This window comes from Saccostrea cucullata, unplaced genomic scaffold (genome assembly GCF_032062105.1).
Source record: "Saccostrea cucullata isolate Sc308-1 unplaced genomic scaffold, CSIRO_AGI_Scuc_v1 ctg4052, whole genome shotgun sequence".
In the NCBI taxonomy this organism is placed as follows: domain Eukaryota; kingdom Metazoa; phylum Mollusca; class Bivalvia; order Ostreida; family Ostreidae; genus Saccostrea; species Saccostrea cuccullata.
The window spans coordinates 1-22,879 of NW_026936246.1; the positions used below are offsets into that span (position 1 = coordinate 1).

General features: G+C 30.1%; 4 protein-coding genes across 5 annotated transcripts; all 4 read left to right on the forward strand.

Moving 5' to 3' along the window:
- Window positions 1–330: 330 nt before the first annotated feature.
- On the forward strand, window positions 331–1,542 carry LOC134245088 (uncharacterized; the record flags this gene model as incomplete). Its single annotated transcript, XM_062727350.1, has 4 exons — window positions 331–450; window positions 676–895; window positions 1,185–1,301; window positions 1,451–1,542. Coding segments are annotated over 4 exons (549 nt in total), but the record flags the coding sequence as incomplete, so codon positions are not given.
- Window positions 1,543–7,063: 5,521 nt separating this feature from the next.
- On the forward strand, window positions 7,064–8,959 carry LOC134245085 (uncharacterized). Of its 2 annotated transcripts, none has more exons than XM_062727348.1 (5): window positions 7,064–7,268; window positions 7,541–7,754; window positions 7,846–7,962; window positions 8,185–8,237; window positions 8,339–8,457. In XM_062727348.1, exons 1-5 carry the CDS (start codon window positions 7,176–7,178, stop codon window positions 8,348–8,350), a joined length of 489 nt encoding a protein of 162 aa, XP_062583332.1. In that variant the 5' UTR covers window positions 7,064–7,175; the 3' UTR covers window positions 8,351–8,457. The 2 variants fall into 2 exon arrangements, with proteins under 2 accessions (XP_062583332.1, XP_062583331.1); XM_062727347.1 differs by having other exon boundaries at window positions 7,066–7,268; window positions 8,185–8,248; window positions 8,339–8,959.
- A 6,152-nt stretch (window positions 8,960–15,111) lies between these two features.
- On the forward strand, window positions 15,112–16,772 carry LOC134245083 (uncharacterized). The gene is made up of 5 exons (XM_062727345.1): window positions 15,112–15,147; window positions 15,341–15,566; window positions 15,864–15,980; window positions 16,135–16,222; window positions 16,371–16,772. Exons 1-5 carry the CDS (start codon window positions 15,112–15,114, stop codon window positions 16,468–16,470), a joined length of 567 nt encoding a protein of 188 aa, XP_062583329.1. The 3' UTR covers window positions 16,471–16,772.
- A 2,827-nt stretch (window positions 16,773–19,599) lies between these two features.
- Window positions 19,600–21,695, forward strand: LOC134245087 (uncharacterized). The gene is made up of 5 exons (XM_062727349.1): window positions 19,600–19,707; window positions 19,935–20,154; window positions 20,299–20,415; window positions 20,541–20,637; window positions 21,284–21,695. Exons 1-5 carry the CDS (start codon window positions 19,612–19,614, stop codon window positions 21,390–21,392), a joined length of 639 nt encoding a protein of 212 aa, XP_062583333.1. The 5' UTR covers window positions 19,600–19,611; the 3' UTR covers window positions 21,393–21,695.
- Window positions 21,696–22,879: the final 1,184 nt, after the last annotated feature.

Sequence of the window (22,879 nt, forward strand, 5' to 3'; positions counted from 1 at the left end):
TAATCATGCAAAGAAAAACTCCCTAGAAACTATTAAATTTACAGAAAATTCCCCAAAAGAGTTATAAATTCAAGGCAAGGCAAGCGTTTTTTTCATTAAATATATTATACATCTCTAGAGTGTTACTTACTTAAAGGTAGGTCATCTCCCAGAGAAACATATGCAACAAAGTAGTTTTTATAAGTAATAAAATTTAAAAAAAACGGTACAGATAAGAATTTCTCTCCAATGATTTAATTTTTTTTTTCCGTACTAATTATAAAACAAACAATTTATCAAAGTATTTCAGTATTGACTTTTTTTTAAATCAGTTTTTATATTTTCCCACAGAATTCTATAATTAAAGAAAAGAAAAAGGAAATGCATCTAAACTCAGAGGGAGCCCTTGTTTTTGTTGTTATTTTATACATAATGGTTGTTGAAGATGCTTCCGGCAGAAGACACAGAAATGTAGGCCTTCATTAAATATCATTTCCCATATTTGTTTTTGTAAAGAACAGGATTTTCACAAAACAATAGTAAAGAAACAATGAAAAAATTTTGAGTTTCCCCTTCGCAATTAGTACTGTGTGCAAAATACCTAACAACATGTATAAAAATAAAATAGATTTTATTTAAAACCCATTCTTTTTTCAATGAAATATTTTTGTTTATTTTTCGTTTCTTACTTTTTAGAATATTTATGGAATCTGCTCAAAATCTCGAGAAACTGTTCGGGAAGTCTCACATTGTCCATCAACTCCAGAGGAAAGGAGAAAGAGGGCAGAGGTTATGAGATGTGGCTCCGTTGTTCAATCGTGTACCCGACCTCATCGTTTTGTATATCACTGCCTGCCAAATTCATTTTGGAACAAGACCATAGAAGTCTGCGCACCTAAACAACAAATTGTTCGGCGTAAGAATTAAAAAAAATATAAATTAGAAAAGAATTTTTTATCTATAAAATGATTTTTAATTTTCTCTTTCTAAATCTATCGATTGATTGTTTTATATTTTCGAAAATTCTTCGTCAAAACCTGCTACATGTAGAACTTTAAGAGTGCTCTCTACTCTTGCTATTCAATATCCCATCATGACGAAAAACATTGCTGCAACATACACCAGTTCATTAAAATCATGTCATTTTTATACTTCATACAGTAACCATATTCTTACAACGTTGTAAATATGTTTTTTTTGTACAGACAAATGTGCAGAGTATAACGAAAAAGGCACCAGAGTTCAAACCAACTTTGAGCACTCGTGTTTAGAAGCTGGTATTTCTTGTCCGGTTTATTACTCCTCCGACGAAGCTTACAAATGTACGGGTAGTCTTTTAATTGATATTATATGAGTAAACTTCTTATTGATCCTTCGTTTAAAATTCTTAATTTTATCCATTCTCTGTTGCATCGTTTTATACTTAAAATGATGTCAGATGGAAATTTTTAAGATTATTTGTTTACTGCAGATCAATCATGTTACAAACTAGAGAGTAATTACCACACAACAAATGCTGCAACAAATAATAAAGAAACAACACACCCCTGTGCTACAAAGTGAGATTTTTCCCTATATTTACATCAATGAAATATAACTTATAATAGGAATAATAGGTAATGTCATGACATTTTATTATACCCCGGTATAAAATAATGTTTTTTTTTACCTAATATTTTTGTTTATTTTGGCTCTTAACAAATACAATTTTGTTTCTAAAGCAGGTGTTCTTCCTCAGCAAAGAAATTGAAGTCCCACATTCCAGCAATAGTCTTACTGTTGCTGATTATTACCTTGGTGGATGGACATATCTTCTTCATTTGAGGTCTTAAATCCAATAACTATTGATGCAATAGAGTGATGGTTTCTTCAGATCGAAGCAAAGTTTCCAATTGACCATCTAAACTGTGAAAATTTCCAAGGAATTTCCGATTAGAAAAGACGTTCCAGTCAGACTGTTGCTGATTATTACCTTGGTGGATGGACATATCTTCTTCATTTGAGGTCTTAAATCCAATAACTATTGATGCAATAGAGTGATGGTTTCTTCAGATCGAAGCAAAGTTTCCAATCGACCATCTAAACTATAAAAATTTCCAAGGAATTTCCGCTTAGAAAAGACGTTCCAGTCAGACTGTTGCTGATTATTACCTTGGTGGATGGACATATCTTCTTCATTTGAGGTCTTAAATCCAATATCTATTGAAACAATAGAGTGATGGTCTCTTCAGATCGAAGCAAAGTTTCCAATCGACCATCTAAACTGTGAAAATTTCCAAGGAATTTCTTTTAGAAAAGACGTTCCACTGTCAGAAATGCATCTTGTGGAATTTTGCATGAAGTTCTAGTAGCTGAAAGAAAGTACCTTCCTCATCATGAAGGGAAAAATATTTGGAATGCTATGTCCCTTTCTTTCTGTCGTTCAGCAGAGAAATAAAAATAGAGGATTTGGATTGAAAGGACCAATCATGTGCATTTTATCAATGCAATGCAAAAAACTGTAATTAGATTAAGAAATAAAATTTTATCGAATATATTTATCAATTTATTTGTCGTGTTTGTAATTGCTTCTTAAGGGACTCTGACCCTCAGCCAGGAAGGAGAACTCTTTAATTTTAATTAATTCAAAAAGTCTTTAAGTGAAGCTTGAAAATTAAATATTTTCATGCAACAATTTTCATTAAATGCCTCTCAATATGCTTTAAGGTTCTTTGCAAAGCCCCAAAGCTCATTTTTTAATTTCATATCATGTTAATAAACACTGGTATCTAAAATTGCTTTTACGGGATAAAAAATTCTACTTTTAATTTGACCTTTCTGAGAAGTTCAAAGATTCTTGAAGCATGTACATGTACAAAGGAATGGAATTATCAATATATAGAAAAAAAAACATGAAATTTGGGTAACATTGCAAATAGTTAAAACAAAAGTTGCAGGCATGATTATTAAAAAATATCGTATTTTAAATTCATATTTTGATACAATTCAGATGATTAAAAGCCGAAATATGAACTATGTATATGTGTTGATGCATGAAAAATAATGACAATGCATAAAAGATTTCTGATACAATCATGAGTATTTTGAACGAAATTTCAATGCTTTACATGTACATAACGTTTAATCTGTTCATGAAAAATACACTTTTGTTTATAGAAATAAAATATAAAAAAAGGCAAGGCAATCCTCTGTTGAGACAAAAATTTACTAAAAATATAGAAAACCTTGTTATATTTACAATATTTACCTTACACGGTGACTTACTCCTATTATAAAACTGAAAATTTTCTATTCAACAAACATTTAAATACACTAAATGTATGCAAAGAGTGACCCAGATCTTTATGAATGCATGCACTGAGTGTAATATACAACGGCACTGTTAGATAACATGTACTAGCATTTGTGCCTGTATAAGTTACGATAACATTTAAATACACTTTGTACTGATTTTTTGAACTGCCCTGCTGACATCAGAAATTGTACACCCGTGACGAACTCGCTCTTTAAAAGAAATAGAACATAATAATAAAGAGGATTCTTACATTATAGATACTGTAGAAATGCATTTCTTTCGTTTTTGAATGTATATCCTAAAACAAACGTTTCCGCTCTAAAATGTGCTCTTATAAGGTCTTGATTTATATCAATAGTCATAAATAAAGTGTATGTAAATGAATTTTTTTTTGGTAAAATTATATTGTAAAATAAATCAAAAATATATGGAGATGATGAATAGTAGGCAATTAAAAATATTAAAGATAATGATAGAACTGACCTTTTCTTTCTGTACATGTATGCTAAAAAATATTTTCTTTTTGAATATCAGTATTTTCAACAATAAATCCTAAAATTAAAGATGTCTTAGTAACACTTTTCTTCAAACAAACGCGCACGTTCTTTGATTGATTGATTGATTGATTGATTGATTGTGTATTCTTTAACGCTTCTCTCGAGAATTTTTCACTCATATGGAGACGCCACTATTTGCCGATGGAGAGCTGCAAATTTTGTCCCATACTCAGCATTCAGGGCATTTGAGCAGGGAGGGACCTTTTTCGTGCCAAAACACGGGGCCTCCAGGTGCACATTCTAAAGTGAGATTCGAACTCACGACGTAAGGATTTATCTGTGTTTATTTTTACACATAAAATTAAATTATTTATTAAAAATTTAGTACGTATAAGACCCATTAAAACCTAAATAAGCAAACCATAATGCTCGGTGGGGTCATCGGAATGATGCGATACTGAACACTTACAGGGCAGGCGTTAATTTGAAAACCGATGCTAAAAAAGTCATTTATTTCAGTTTTTTTAAAAGTGGAATAATTATTATAAATTATGAGGAAATGTTTAAGCTATATAATAAGAAGTTATTGAACTTATATTGTTGAACTTGCAAGCTCGCGCATTTGAATAGCCAACTCGTGCCAATATTTACCAATATCAGTTCAATAACCCTATATTATTAATGTTAGTTACTGTATACAGAGAAATTTTCGCCCCTGATTTATTTTCACCCCTTTCGCCCTACTCTTATTTGGGCGAATTTAAAATGGGACGAATTCAAAGAATATACAGTATAATTTCTTAAATAAAAATATTGACTAGGCGAATTAAAACGGGACATACTTTTCAGCAAGTGTGAAAAGGCGAAAATAGCTCGGGGCGAAGATAGGTCTGTATACAGTACTCACAGATCCTAAGAGTAAGACTCTTAGGACAACAATATAAGTTCAATAACTTCTCATTATATATCTTAATCCTTTCCTCATAATTTAAAATAATTATTCCACTTTTAAAAAACTGAAATAAATGACTTTTCTAGCATCGGTTTCAAATTAACGCCTGCCCTGTAAGTGTTCAGTAACAGCATTATGGTTTGCTAAATTTTTAATAAATATAATTATGACAGAATATTAGATTTCTCTGACGATCAGTAAGGCAAAGCTTAGCCACTTGAATTGTTCGGGCAATTGCTCTCTAGATATTGCTTTTATGAAAATATGTAAATCAGTGAAAGCAAATATTTTTGAAGCTAATACATGTGAAGGTTCTAATTTCAAGAATAATTGTATGCATGGACATTATAAATGTCTTTTAAAATATAATTTGTCATTGAAATTTCACAAAATAATTTGTTTATTAACGGTTGAAAATATACGTTTATTTCATAGTGATTTTTAAAGAAAGAAATATTTTCTCATGTTTTCGATAGATTTAAATATTTGATTTTCGATATTTGTTTTTTAAAATGTTTTTTTAAAAAATCTAGTATACAGTGTATAATTTGCAAAAGTGCACTATTTGTGATAGAACTCATACACTGAAATTCAAATCAAAAGTTTGTTTAAAAAACTGATTCTTATTTATATTTTTTCAGAATTAAAAAAAGTCCGTCTATCTAAATTTTACGATGTAATTTGTTTTAAAAACTGAAAAACATTCAATGCGACAGAAAATTATGTTCTGCTACGTGTATTTTACACTTACTCGAGGCTTTGAAAACTGATTGAGAAATATTTTGACCGACAAACTGTAGGCAAACCCACATTAGGAACAATATGCGTGACATTTGTTATCATATCAAAAGCCTAATGATTTTCCAAGTTTTAACCTTCCGCGTTCAAAACTAAACGTTGGACACTTAAAATCGTTAACCTTTGAACGATATCGCATTTTCAATGAGTTATATTGAATATTGTATTTCAAACGTTGAAATACAATAGAATGAGACATATGTCGTAAGAATTTTAGTACCGTAACAATTGAAATAGCGATAATAATAAGTTAAAAGCATGTACATTGTAAAAAGAAAAGGATTCAAGTTAAAGTGAAAGAAGTAGCTGAAATAACAAACAGAAAAAATCATTTATGATGTAAACAAACTCTCTCAGCTACAGTTAACATAATTGGGAATTTTCGATTGCATCACAAAAATTTAGTAAATTTTCTGAAATTTAAAAATTACATGTTCCTGTCATTTCAGTGATGTTTTGTTTGAGCATAAGGCAAGTACGAATTATTCAAATCAAATAATTTGTCTTCCTTTCCTTTGTTAAGATAAGATGATAACTGAATTGTGTGAACATTATTTAGTAATGTTTCTTTTTATGTCTTCTTGAATAAGGTTCCATTATCATGATTGTGCGGATAAAAGAGGATATTTTCAAAGCTTTTATAGAATTCTGCATAATAATTCGGGGCAGCCCATTGGAAATTAATTTTTAAAAATAAGATCCAGAGCCCTAAACAATATCAAACACGTCCAGTTTTGGCCATGAAGTCAGAATCATCCATTTATAAAACAAATTAATGAATTGATATATAAAATAGATAAATAAATAAATGGAAAATGCTTCAAAATGATACAAACATGCAGGTACTGAATTTGATTTATTTATTTGAACGATAAGAGAAATAAAATTTTGTTTCAATTTCTTGTCCCGGCGAAGGGGACATACACCACAGGGTTAATAATCTCAATATTTACTAAAATCATGAAAGAAAACGGCTTGCTTGTCATTAACGGCATAAGAAAAATACCAACAGATGCATACGATGTAATAAACGTTCAATATGCATGTCTGACAAATTTAACTCCACCTAGAACTTTTAACAAGAAGTATCTGAATTTTAATATTAATATTTTTAATGCAAAGGTATTTTCTAGTGAATAGCTTTTAACAATGAAGCTATTCTTAGAAGAATAAGTACTTATGGTCATATATTAATAATATTAAGCATATATAATATGAAAAAAAAGAACGTAATATTTATTTATATTGTAGATTGCTAAAAGTCTTATACTTAAAGAGAGTATGTTACGTGATAGAAAATCGTAGCAATTACGAAATATTTTTAAAGTTATACATGCTATAAATACTCGTAAAAATATAATTAAGCTATTCCAGTATTTATTCTGAATTCTGAACACAAGGGGTACGCATTCTAAAATTTACGGAAATATATAATGCTTAATATAATTAGGGGAAAAATACCCGATCAACATGAAAAGAAAAATTTTCAAAGATATAATTACCCGATCCTCTACGAACAGACCGTGTACGCGTTAAGTCTGAAATGAAATCAGAATATTTTTATTGTTTATATCATCACAGCACGTCGTTTGATCACCTCTACTTTGTGAATTAAACCATTTTGAAAAAGAAATTGAGAAGAAAGAAAAAAATTATGTTTCATAAGATCCTGCTGGTCACACAGAGTCACCCTGTTTTATCTATGCTGCTCTTACTGCAATTTATTTGCACTGCCTCTGCCAATCAGGTATTCAATGGTCAAAATAATTTATGTTTTGTTATTCAACAAAGAAGTTAAAATTGAAATGAAATATTGTCACAATTTCTGAAGTAATGTTGTACATGTACATTACAACTACTGATAAATGAATATATATGACATTTTTTGTGTAATTATGAGATTTGGAACACAAACCCTGATTTTTTTTGTTAATGTGCAATAAGCAATAAAAAAGTGATTATCATAATTTCATAAGTTGTAAACATAATTGAACGCTGTCTTTTTGCTTTAATTTGCAGCCTTTGATGACATGTCCAGCTTCCAGAGGCACCGTTAAGTACGTTGAGAAATGTCCAAAGGACGAATTTGAATGGTTGGATGCAGCAATGAAGAAAAGCTGCTCAAGCATCCCACAGAATTGTTCAAGTAATGATACATTCCTCTACCATTGTCTCATAAATTCTTGGGAAAATGCGACATTAGAAGTTTGTGCACGGCGAGTCAATATAATAGGTATGTGGGGAATTATTGTCCTTTCTAATAGATTAACAGATACAGAAAAGATAAAAAGAAATTCTCCATGATATTGCTTCATACTTTAAAGGCAAATGTGCAGAATACAATTATGATGGGGCCGTAGTTCAAGAACACATGAGTTCTGACTGCAAAGACTTTAAAAATCCATGTCCAGATGTATATCTCTCTGATACAGCTTATTTGTGTAAGTTTCCATACATAACTATTTGATCGAATTTTTGAAGTTTTTTTTTTCATTTGTTTTCCCCTGTTTGTACTTCAAAATAATTTTGAAAACATGTAAAAGAAATTAAGACAAAGAACAACTTAAGGTTTCTAATACATACATATAAGTAGGCGTATAAAGTCCCTATTTAAAACATATTCTTACCTGAGATAATTTTACTTATTATTATTTCTGTTTTAGATCAGGAATGTTACAATATCGTCAAAAGGAAACATTCTCAAGATACCCCGCACGTCATGAATAGGTAACCAAATCAAAAATATTCTTTTCATAATATATCAAATGAAAGTTTGAGATCTGAAAGTTACTATAATAAAATTTTATTTCTTTTCAGAATGTCCTCTAATCGAAGATTCGAAAAGTCCCATAGCAGTATTTTCGAAGACTTCTTAATATTAAACTACTCAATAGGTGTTCTGTTCATCGGCAGACTCTTTATGTTCTTCTTTCTATAGAATCCATGGAAAAATCTTAATAGATTTCCATCATCAACATTGCCTAAATGTGAAGGAATAACTGTGCATAACTAATTTGAAATTTTGTGTTTGATTAGTTTGATTTTGTCATTTTCAGAACTCATTGTGTGTGTACAGTATTTCTGGAAAAAACTTCAAATGTGTTTGCTCATACGAAAGGGGAAAATTACCCCAACCTTCAATACAGAGTTCATTTCGCCACTTGTACAGTGATTACAATTATTTTAAAAGCAGTGCGTCTCACAGGTTCATTGTACAGTAAAACACGATTGTTAATTACAAACTGTCAAGGATAGTCGATTTTACTTCATGTATTGATTCATTGTTTGATTAAAAGAAGAAACATTTTTCTTTTAGAGTAGTCTTGATTTTTTATTTTGTAAAATTGGACTTATTTGTAGTTTCAATGCTTAGATTTCTTAAACGATAAATAAAATAAAAAGCATTCCTTTTTAGGGTAGCAATACAAGTAATGAAATTGCAACTCGATACATAGAAGAAAAACAAGACAGTGGGAATAAAATTACAAATAATAAAACATTATGAAAAGGATCTACATGTACATAATTATTTCAAAATATTGATATAGACAGTTTCATATTTGATACTTTTCCGCTATATCAAACGCTAAAATGTGCATTGTGTATAAGTAAGGAAGCCATGCATGAAATAAATGATTAATGATATAGCCAGTCTTATTACTTCGTATATGAATTTTCAAGGTTCACATCAAGTAAAATTCATTCATTAAAAAATGATTGTTGTGTATAAAATAAATGAAAAAAAAAAATCTGTAAACAGGACTATTCCTCTGATGAGAATTTACAAAGAATATGTATAGAAAAAATATGGTATTATTTAAAATGCATACCTTCCTCGCTGACTTACTTCTATTTACAACTGAAATTTTCCAACAGACCTTTAAATGTACTTTTAAAATGGATTATGAATGAAAGCAGAAGGTGACCCAGATCTGTGTGAATTTATGCGCTGAGCTTGTAAATCCTCACTGTGTTAGATAACGTGTAGGCAGTTGTACCTGTATAAATTACGCTAATATTTAAATACACCTCGAATTGATGTTTTTAAATGACCCACTGACAACAGAAACTGTACACCTGTAAAAACTTATTACACAAAGTTTTTTGCACTTAAAAAAGAACATCAAACGGAAAAATCAAGGACTCTTACATATCGTCTTCTTTTAAAAATAATTTCTATGGTTCTATCTGTTTTAAAACATAAATGAACTACATGGAGATAACTAACTTTATTTAAATTCAAATTCCAGTAAACAATACACATAGGTGCAGAAGTTTATGGACCTCCAAAACATCAGAGGTAGGAACTGTTGCCATTGAGAAGTGATTTTCCACTGCCGACTGGTCAATAATTTGCCGTGTTTCCCTTTTCTCGATCAGGGAATAAAGGAAAAATCCGTCGACAATTGAGTGTGTAAATATGATCTATCAATTAGTATGAAAATAGTCAGTCTGCATTTGACTAAATGACTAATTGAATTTGCTGACATAGTCATTGTATCGACCGTAAAATTTACAAAATGATGACTTTTTACAGTAATGTCATCAACTTGTTTGTCAATACAAAGTCATGTAATTTACATCGCTTAAGAAACCTTCTACGTAGAGCGTGAACTTTATGTAACAAATCTATTGAGAGATGCACACCCCGTATGTAGGTGATGAAGGTGTATATTGAATTCAATATAAATAAGGTCAGTTGACTATTGTAAAGTTAACGCTATATGTAAGTCATCAAGTTCATCATAAAGCTTGGTTGTTATAAATAACAATTGTCTTCTTTATCAATTAATTATAAAATATTCAAATATTAAAGGTATTTTTCGGACTCGGTGGTATAGCATATCTCTTATTTTAAGCTAATCCTGATTTTTCGAATCGACATGAAAATGGAGATACTTATAGTCAATTGAAGATACGTCGTCAATACAACAAAATGTACATGTACATGTATTTTCCTCATTGGCGATCATTATGATTTTAGACACATTCTGCTTCATATAAATATAAAATAGGTGTGCTAATGGCGGTGCAAATTGGTATCCAGCGGGTTTCTAATAGATTGTTAGAAGAAAACCACTAAGCTACATATTGTCAATCAGGGATTCAGTCATCAAAGTGGCTATAGAGCGTCTGCCCTAAAGTCTCGAAGTAAGGAGTTGATCCTTACATGTTGCTGGTCTGAATCCCTCTGTGGGGCATGATGGGTATCGTCCTTTGGATGAGACCGTATAAACACACATGATGCTTTTAAATTCCCCTTGTGTTTTTTATTCACTTTTCACTTTCAATCTTTGATCAACAGTTATGACACGGGTTTGGTATGTAGCCCTGTGCACACACAAACGACAAATTGTTGATATTTTCCTGTATAATTTTTACGACCTCAAATCAATCTGGATTTTAAGAAATTGTTATCTCTAAATCTCACGTCATATAGCTTATTATGACGTTATATCATACATGTATAGGCAAGTAGAATATTTGCTTGTAACCTTAACCTACCTGCGAGGGAATAAAGGAAAAATCCGTCGATAATTAAGTGTGTAAATATGACGTATCAATAAGTATGAAAATACTCAGTCTGCATTTGACTAAATGATTTATTGAATTTGCTGACATAGTCATTGTAACGACCATAAAATTTACAAAATGATGACTATTTACAGTACTGTCATCAACTTGTTTGTCCATTCAAATTCATGTAATTTTCATGCTTAAGAAATATTCTACGTAGAGCATGAGCTTTTATGTTACAATTCAATTGAGAGATGCACACCCCGTATGTAGGTGATAAAGGTATATTCAATATAAGTTAGGTGAGTTGACGATTGCACAGTTAACGTTGCATATAAGTCATCACGTTCAATAAAAGAAGAATTTGATCCGAATTTAAAATACAAATATTAAAATTTTTCAACATAGTATAGTGATTTTAAAACCGTGAAAAGCATGAAAATAGACATAATTATAGTCAATTGACAAGTGCATCGTCAATACAACACAATGTACATTTGTTTTGTATCTTTGGCGATCATTATGATTGTAGACACATTCTGCTTCTTATAAATATAAAATAGGTCTGCTAATGGTGGGGTGCAATTGTTATCCAGCGGGTTTCTAATAGATTGTTAGAAGAAAACCACTAAGCTATATAACAGGAATCAACAAAGTTGTTATTTTCCTAAAGTCTCGAAGTAAGGCAGTTGATATTTCGTGTTGCAAATCTCTCTGTGGGAATGGAGATCGTGCTTTTGAACGTATGTGCTTTTGAGCTTTGAAAAAAAAACCTCCCTGTTCAATGGCCCTGAATCAAAGTACATGTGTATACAAGTTTAGAATGTTTTAACAAATTACATTTAAAGAAAACCAATGACGAGGAAAGTAAATTTCGATTTCTATTGCCAAAGCAGTTGTAAATGATATAAAACAGACTTGGTTGTAATTTATCGTGGGGAAAGGTTGTATATATAGTAAAAAAGACGAAAGGTTTACTGTTGTTGATTTTGTTAAAATGGTATTATTTCAAATTTGCCAAAAATTTCATCCAATTTTTGAAACTCTCGAAATATACGTTTATATTTGTCAAAGTTGAATTCTTTTTATCTGATTTGAATGCTACTTGCACTTCATATATTTGTGAAGTCCTATTTTGAGTAAGTTTTGCCTAACTTTTTAAAAAGAAATGGATTCTTGCAATAGATGAAAAAAATAATATTACCGAATGTTATCAACAAATAAATAAATGATACAGTTTTTATTTTTTTATTTTAATCGCTACCTACTTGCATTAACATTGGATTTCTAATAGTGTCTTGGGCAAACACATCACTGTCATCAAAGCACACTCAAATTAAAGGAGGGGATAACTCTGCTGTAATTATGCGCCCGGATCGATAGATCCGGGGCGTATATTGTTTTTGTCCTGTGTTGTCTGTTCGTCTGTACTGTTTGATTGTTTATTTGTTTGTTTGTCTGCAAACTTTAACCTTCGCCAGAAATTTATGAACCATGAAAGATAAAAACTTCATATTTGGTATACATACTCCACTATAAAGCTCTTTCAAATGACACCAAGGTCAATGGCCTTGTGACCTTGACTGTGACCTATATGCTAAAATAGCCTTTTTTATTTTGTTGCCGCCGGGTGCATAGTGTTTCACAAATACATCTTGTTTTACTTATGTGTTTTGCTCACGATACAATCGCTCTTAAATATAAACCAAAAGATTACTCATACATTTATTTTACTGTTTTTTTCACACTTATAAGATCTTCTAAAAATGGATGACTTAATCAGAATTTATATTGATCAAAGAAGAGAAATTGATCCGAAAAAAAACATATCATGATAAAAAAAAAAGATGGAAGACCCAGTACCATGCTAAAAAAGTTTCTGATTTAAACTTCCATACCTTTTTAAAAGATTATGTTTGAAAATAAGATATAAATAATATTTTTTCCTGCATAGTCAGACCAAAAATAACTATTGTGACTATGTGCTTTTGCGTTGAAAATACGCCTCTTGTATAACATGCGTTTTGAATATATATATATAAAACAAGGAAAAAATATATATATTTATATATATATATATATATATTTGAAAACCCATACTGGCTTTTATTTTCATATTACTTTGATGTTATATAATGTTAGTTAGAAAACGTATTTTCTTTGGTAACATTGTTTACATTAATGTAATGAACAATGTCTAGAAGTTTAATCTGTACGTAAATATATTGATTTCAATAGAAAAAAATCTAGAAAGAAGATGATATATATAAGTTATAATATTTCGTCTTTGACGGGGATGATGAATGTCAAATATTATTAAGGATGATGGGTTAAAATCCTTTACATGCCATTCCTTGATTTCAAATGCAAAGAAAAACTCAGATACGGATAAACATGACTGAATTTAATGTAACATTAAAGATTCAGTAAATATATTGTAAAAACAAAGAAACGGAAAACATACACCTTTTCATATATGTATATAAAACATACTCTACATATAGGGGATTAAAAAATTTGCACTCTCTCAAAGAACGCTCTGATTCTTTAAATCAGTTAAACGAGAATCAAAATCTAAATAATTATGCAAAATTTCATATGAATAGCATCAGAAAAAACGATTGGTGTCATAATTTTCAAAGTGTTGTTGAAATTGAATTTGATAAACATGACGTCGTCGGTCAAACGTGTAACCGGCGCACAGAGATGTAATGAATTGTTTTGGATATTGTTTATATATATCAGAGAGGGGGAAAAGGTGTATATAAGTGACGTTGCACACTAGATTTTAAAGAGATAATTTTAAAATAAGATTTTAGTTTTACTGTTCCCGGAAATAATTACAGCATTGCTAGATTGTTTGTTAAACGCAGACAATGGGGAACAATCTGGGCCACAAACGACGTCAAACAATTTGTATTCTCTGCTGCCTCAGTGTAAGATCTTTCGATTAAATTTCCACTTTAATTTGAATCTACTGGAAAAAGGAAACAACCCCCACATAAAAAAATCCGGACAGTAGTGAATTTTAATGTATCTTTCACTTTTTAAAATTTTAGAATGTCAGATGATATGTTTGAAGAAGAAAAAGAGACCATGACGTAAATTACGCTTGCTTTTGTGCGCCTATATACACTCATATACTTTCTTTATTTTTTCCTAATTTTCTTTTTCAATGTGACCCTTGCAATTCATGATTATAAAATGCTACATTTTGCTATGACAAGGAAAGAAATTTAATTTAGCAATGAGAAACTAAACTGTTTTCCTTGTCTACGACTTTTTTGGACAACTGTAAGTCTACTTTCAGTTTGAATTTAGATAGTGCAAAGTAAATAATATAAAATATGTTTCACTATAGAAATATAGATAAATACGAAATGCTGTCTTTGGTGCAGCTCTATTTCATTATAATGTACAATGATTCAGTATATACTTTGTAAACGTTGCTATTATTAGACTGAATAAAAATCCCTTGGGGTATAAATACATGCATAGTAAGGATATCAATATGCATTGAAGGAATTTAAAACACATATCTAATCAAACGAAAACAGTCCTTGATACTCTATTCTGAATGGAAATTTATACTTTCCGAAATCCGACGGTTTTCTCTCCTTTTTTTTCTGCCACTCTAGAACACTCTATCCATTTATATAAACGTCTTAATCTGCAACTTTAGAGCAAATACTCTTATCTATTCCTTGAATTTATATATTTTGATATATATTGGCTGTCAAATTGCATTTTTCAGTACCTCAATTTGCATCTCAACAGCTTTACTTACTTTAAGGTAGGCTAACTCCAAAAAAAATTAGGTTCAACAAATATAGATTTTTGAATCAGATATAAAGAGTGGAACAGTATTAACTGAAATTCCTTTTCGTAGATTTTGATTTCTTTCTGCATTCATTATAAATAAAAATGCTCAACAAAGTATCAAAAAATCAAATCGAAATTTGTGAAATCAGTTAATATATATATATTTAAAGGTTCCATTTGAGGAAAAGAAAGAAAAGGATATGCATATAAATTTGGAGGAAATCTTTGCTGTTATTGCTATAACAAACATAATGGTTGAATATGCCTCAGGCAGGAAACATAAGAATGTAGGCTATTTATAAAACATTATGATTACTTGAAATGATTTCACTTAATAATATTAATGGGAAAAAAAATCTATATTTTATTTGGTACTGTGTGCACATATAACCTAGATTAAAATTAGAATTGTTTTCACCTAAAAAATTTTTTTTTCTATTTAAGGTTTAGAATTTTTTAGCTGATTTTATCAACTTTCAGATTAAAAATATTTATGGAATCTGCCTTAAATCTCGGGAAACTGTTCGTGAAGTCTCACATTGCCCTACAACTCCAGAGGAATGGAGAAAGAGGGAAGAGTTCATGAGATGTGGATCCGTTCTTCAATCATGTACCAGACCGGAACGTTTTGTTTATCATTGTCTGCCAAACTCATTTTGGAACAAGACCATAGAAGTCTGCGCACCTAAAAAATCAATTGTTCTGCGTAAGAATTCAAACCTTATATATTAGAAAAGAATATTGTATCTATAAAATGATTTTTGATTTTCTCTTTTTAAATCTATCGATTGATTGTTTTATATCTTTGCAGATTCTTCTTCAAAACCTGAAACATGTAGAAATTTTATTAAAAAATGACCTCTAGTCTTGCCAATCAATATCCCATCATGGAAAACAAAAACGTTGCTGCAACATAACCAATTTATTTAAAAATCATTATCATGTTATACTTATTTCATTAACCATACTATAATATATTTGTAAATGTTTTCCTTTTGTAAAGACAAATGTGCAGAGTATAACGAAGAAGGCACCAGGATTCAAACCAACTTCGAGCACTCATGTTTAGACGCTGATATCACTTGCCCAGTTCATTACTCCTCAGACGAAGCTTACAAATGTACGGGTAGTCTTTTACTTTATCTTTAATTACGAAACTTCTTATTGATCGTTTCATTTAAATTGATGGCCTTTGTAAACTTTAATCACTCTTTTTTGCATCTATTTATGACATGAAATCTGAAGGAAATTTTCAAAATTAACTCTTACTCCAGATCAGACATGTTACAAACTAGAGAGTAATCTTCATACGACAAAGGCACAAACAAATAAAAAGGAAACATCACACAGTTGTGATGTACAGTGAGTTTTCTATATTTATATTAATGACACATAGCTCATAAAAGAATTAATAATACAATTCTTGAAATTTTATATTGAAAAATAATATGTTACTACATAATATTTTGTTCTTCTGGTTTAATAAAAGAAATTGTCTTTGCTATTGCAGATGTGCTTCCTCAGCGAAAAAATTGAAGTCCAACATTACAGAAATAGTCTTACTGTTGCTTATTATTAGCCTGATGAATTGCTATATTTTCTTCATTTGACGTATTCCAATATCAACAGAGAAAAAAAAGTGATGGTCTCTCCACATCAAAACAAAGCCTCCAATCGACCATCTCAACTACGAAAATTTGCTGGGGATTTCCAAACAGTTAACAAATTCCACCATCTTGTGGATTTATAAAATGAAGTTCCAGCTACTGAGAGAAAGTCCCATATCGTGCAAAGAAATTAATTAAGAAGGCTAGTGTTCCGTTCTTTGTGCCGTTCCTCAGAGAAATGAAAACAGAAGATTTTTGGATGAAAGGAGCAACCGTGTAATGCAATGCAAAGAAAGCTGTAATTTAGTAAATAGTCCATGAAGCCATGAAATCGGTAATCCGTGAATAATTTTCATAAATGCATGATGCATTCAATTGATTGTGGCTTTAAGTATCAACTGTTTATATAATTCTATCTGTGTCTTTAAAGAAATAAAAATTTTATCTTTTTTCGGATTATATATAAATGCAGACCATTTTCTTTGTTATTTTTATTGGCTCGGTAAAATATGCTTCCATAAAAGTGGAAACAATTTTGAAATTTTGTCACGAAGATTTGCTACAAAAAAAATTGTGATTAAAGAATTTTCATCACGTTTTAGCATTTCAAAACATTATTTCTGTAACAAATATATATAACTTGATTTGATAGTAAATTTGTATCCCTATCCTAAAAATGAAAATTGAAGGAAAATTCCCTGGATTTATCCTCTGCGTATATTCCTTACTTACCAAAGATATTGTGTTTAGCAGATAAGATAAGTAAAATGTTTTCTTTATTTAACATGCTAATCCATGATAAACACTCGTGTGTTCATCTAAGTTAAAGGATATGTTATATATTTTTGACATAAAAAATAATCATATTATATATATGACTGCTGTGTTCTGTAAACGTCCTTTCTTTTAAGTACACTCTTAAAGGAGATCTCTCTAAGACAGCACTCTTTAGTTACGGGTCTCTTATGAGCAGCTAAAACGCTCACCTCCATAATTAATTATGTCAAATTCTATCAAGTTTACCTTGATGAATGCGGTTATGCTAATTATTTTTAGTAGTTGTTTTTTAATGTTTCTTCAAAAATATTCTCAATGAAACAAGGCTTCAAAACGCCTCAACGTTGGTAAGCTCTTGCCTTCCACCTCTCAGTACTTTGCTGAAACCCTTAGAAATTATAAGCTGATGAAACGTGGAAGCAGCATAACACACTTGTAATACAGTGTTCAATACATTCGAGTGTCTTGCAAAAAATTTAACACGGGTGTGATGAGAAGATTCGAGATATATCATCTAAGTACAAACATCGCGCTTACAATTAATTTTGGAAAATTCATCGTTTGCCTTTGAAAATGCTAATTATTTTAAGTAGTTTTTTTAATGCTTCTTAAAAAATATTCTTGGTGAAACGACACCTCTAGCCGATGGTTACATGTAGCTGGAAATGTTAACCTATTATCAGCATTCAGTGCAATTGAACAGTGGGAGATCTATGCATCTTCTATCACATACATGGCATTGAGGCCATGATTTATAGAGCAAATCAAAAACACTCTTTCCATTTATATCAACGTCTAATCTGCAACTTTAGAGCAAACACTGTAATCTATTGCGTGAAACTGTCCATTTTATGCATGATGCCATACAGTGATCACCAGTGCTCAATGTTTTGAAAGTTAAATCAAGAAAATTAAAGTTTTTGTAAAATATCTGAAGGACTTTTTCACTTTATTACATCTGTCAGATTATGCAGCTCGTAATATATCAAAAGAAACTCATGGTTTGATATAATCTTGTAGTAATTTTAAAAGAAATGTTTACATAAAAGAAAAATACGGTAAGATATATATCCTTTTGAATATTCTGTTACGTTATTGAAACGGGAGATAAAACATTACAGGATTTCGGCAAAGTCAAAGTTGTACTCTGATTTTGTAAAATATTTCATTTAAAACAATGTAAATGGACATGGAAGGTTGAAATGTAGTTACTTACTTTACTGCATGTCAGTCACTACACAAGTCATTTTTACTGTCTGAATTAATTTGTCTCTTTGTTGTGAAAATAAGTCTGATTTATAGAGGAAATAATTTAAGTAAAATAATTAAAAACAATCATTTCAGCAGATGTTTTTTTTTTCAAATCTAAGAGACAGAAATTCATATTGATGAGGCGACATAGTAGTTAATTTTTCAATTTTTAAGAAAGTTAAGCGATATCACGTGAAAGATTCATAAATCGCATTAAGTATGCACCCCCCATGTGTACTATATTAGGCTTAAGAATGTATTAGAAAAAAACGAATTGTGGATTTCCTTAAATTTCCTCATTTTGGGATAAAAAAAAATTGTGGTGCTGGGAATTTTTTTGTTTTTATTGAAAGGGATTACGTTTAGAAATCTTGAAAAATTTAATTTTCACATATATGTAAAAATGAAATCATTGACCATTCTTGAAATACTAATATGAATAACATCTTATTTTAATTCCATCTAATTTCATGTCTTGCTTCATTTCACTGTGCAAATTAATTCAATTAAATAGCATTTTTTTTTTTGCTATGGAAGGGAATAGAATAAGATTTTCCCTAGGCCAGATTTCATCGAACAGTATCGAATAACATTGGCATGACTTGCATGTACAGTTACCGATAACCACCATTCAAATCACTCTTAATTAGGAACTTACATATAACACATATATGATTGCCTGAAACAGTTATTTTGAAAATGTTTTACCAATTTAATGCATCTATTTACATATCAGATATGTAAGATTTTGTCAGTTTTGTTTTATATTGTTTGAAATTCAGTTCACAATTTTCGACCTGATAATAGAATATATTGCGGATGTAATTGAAAAATACCATATATATTTAGATCTATTTCTGGAACGATGTTGATTAGAATAAACCACAGGGATCCCCAATGTCCACTCTCTTTTTAATAATATTATATATTGATTTTCGTATGTCGTTTAAACATCTAAGTGACGATAACAGTTTAGTAAGGTAGGTATCGCTCTCTTTATGACAAAGTCCTACATAAAAGGCATTTTTAAATTGAGTTATATAGACTGCATAATTTCTTTTTGTTAGAAATTAAAGCCGAAAAGGTTATCTGCATTGCAGGTTATTGAAGTTGACTATGCATGTTACATTGTACTCCTCAGGAAAAGTTATTTTGAGGCTTCTTGTTGTTCTTTTAATGTTTGATATTGCTGCAGGAAAAAGTCATAGGAAAGTATGTCAAAAATACATTCAAAAAAGTATATTGTACTTCTAGAATGCTAATGTTGTACATCTAACTAAAATACACATAATCGTTTACTTTATTTTTTAAATAAATTTAGTACAGATAATTAAATTAAGCTTTTAATAATTCCATTATAAATACAGTTCATAGCATGAAAATAATTCAAAATATAACTTCACGCATAATTTCGTAGAAAACAAAATTCTTCTTTCTAGAATATATATGGAATATGCCCAGAATCTAAGCGTACTATCAAGGAAGTTTCAAAATGTCCAAAAAACAAAGAGGAATGGAAGAGAAGAAAAGACGAAATGAATTGTGATTCAGTTCAGCAATCTTGTACAAATGCAGAAAATTTTGTTTATCACTGCCTTCCAAATCACCACTGGAATAAAACCATAGAAGTTTGTGCTCCCAGAAAACGTATTGTTCTGCGTATGTAGCATAATTATAAAATGATAATATTTTTATCATTATTAATTTTAATGTGTTATCAGATTAATTTCAGACATTTATTAGACATATCAATAAATCTTCATATGTTGTTACGTCTTTCATTATATTTTTATATATCTACAGGAAAATGTACCGAATACAACGAGGAAGGAATGAGGATTCAATCTAATTTTAAACATTCGTGTTCTAACAGAGAAAACTCTTGTCCTATGCATTATATGTCGGACAACGCTTACAAATGTAAGAGATCTATCTTGCCTATACATTGATCCTTATGTAATTTTGCACAGAATAATGCTGCGTGTAGCCATTAAAGATTAATGAAAACATAACCATTATGCAAGTTTTCAATGTGTCATTCGTAGATCAGCAATGTTATAACACAACAAATAGAGTTTTCACGAGCACTCAGCATCCTTTAGAAAGAATAGAAAGAAACATTATGCCCACTGACCGGGTCAAGTAAGTTTTTTTATAATCTTAAATTAAATCTTTATTTTGTTTTCTTTAGAAAGAATGATTTCTTTTATAAAGCTCATGCTACATGTTTATGATAGGCTCTTGCATACTTGACACAGAGAATTTAAAGAATAAATGTTTTAATTAAATTTAATTCTTACAAACAAATATGTAACTATTAAAATATTGCATTCCTTTGTCATATTTTATTCGGAATACCCCATGTAATGGGTCATACAATTTAATTGGGCCCACTTTTGATTCAAGTCTCACAACTGAAGGTGCAAATTTGAGAATTAGACAAAGAGAGTCTCTTAATATTTTAATTTTAACCTCTAAACCCTTCCTCTTAGACCTGGTGAAGATTGAAATATTTTATCTTTAAAAAAAATCAACGACGACTTCTCAAGATTGTTTTCGTTGATGATTTAATCTTATTTAGATATTTCAAATTTCGTAAAGAAAGTCGAAATTAAAGGGGGAAAAACGTATGAAAGAGCTCGAAGTGCAAGTCATTCCTGAAACATTTGACTAAAACATTGGATCATAGACATTTATATTTTTGAAAAAAAACTATGTCGTAAATTAATACTATGATGATATGACATTTGAAACAACCTGAATATTGAAAAAAAATTAATTTTTACAGATGCTGTTCATCTGCTGAGAGATTAAAATCTCTATGCATCAGAACAATACTGATAATGACTGTTATGTCGAAGATTTACATGTACCTTTTCCATTCTATGGTCACATGAAAAATTATAATGTTGTTATAATGCGAGGATCCGGTCTAACCTCGAGGGAATCACTTGTCAGCGTGATCCCAATCATATGGCATTCCCTAAATCACAGGCAAATAATGGACAACACAAAAAGAAGAATTATGTGTCACTGCATCTAATAGTGTGCCGCAGCTGGAAGTTTTTTTAGATCCAGATTGTAGTATATACATCTAAGGATATCCTAATTTAGACGATAATTTGTGTTTGTAATTACATGTATTTACTTTGGACATTTTAGACAAAATTTAACAACTTGTTATTGACGAATAATTTGATTTGAACATATCATAATATATAAAATAAAAGTTCATTGAACCACTTTTTTTTAATCGTCTTATTTGTTATTTTAAATCAGTGTTGGAATATATTAAAACTCATTTTTACGTGTACACTCTTTACACAGAATTTATAAATTGGCAATGATTTATAAATTAAGCTGTAATCAAATATTGTGTTAAACTAATAGAAACTATTGTTAAATAAAAAATTGTAAGTTGCAGTTTAACAGCGCAACTCTTTAGATTTAAAGCTTTAAAATCACATTCATTTAAAAACGGGTGTTTTTGATTTGAACCACGTGTTTCATACATAATTGAGCATTTTTAGGGATTTAAACTTTTAGTGTGGGCGTTATGTTTTTCCACGGTAGAGTAGATAATATCGACGACACTTGGAATTTATGGGATATTTAAAGGCTGTGGAGAGGGTCATTGAGAACAAATAATACACTCAAGATTTACTGTGTTTTAATATCTGAACCTTTATCAATGCACAATGTATTAAGATAAGCTGAAAATTTTCAAACCCGTAAGACTATAATGAAATAAAAATGTAAATGTTACGGTTATAGTTGTATATCAGTAGAAATAAACAGGTAAAAGAAGAATCTGCATTATTTTTCAAGTATGCATGCAACTACATTAAAATATTTTGTGACTACATAGAGGTTAGAGTATAGAATATGCAGAGTAACTTTTAAATTCGATCTATGTTAGAAAGATGCACAGAGTTGTCTTTCTTGCACTTCATTTAAAAAGAAAATATATGATGAATTAATATGTTACAGAAAAATAAGCTGACTCTTTTAGCCTTGGCTGTATCTTATTTGGAGTTATTTAATGCCTTATTGGTATAATTATGTTTTCAAAACTTTTTAAGAAAAAAATCATTAATTTACAATTTACGAACACAATTTGCAATTCTTCGAGAGAAATATAAATTATAAAACAAGTTATTCACGCACGATAGGACAGGATACACGCACGATAGGATAAATGCAAAACACGATAAACGCAAAACACGATACACGCAAAACACGATAAACGCAAAACACGATAGACCTGATAAACGATCAACACGATAGGATAAACGCAAAACCTGATAGGATTGTTTCAAAATGCGGAACGTTTTTTGACAAGACGAAAAGATTATTTTGAATTAAATTTAAATATTATTTAAAT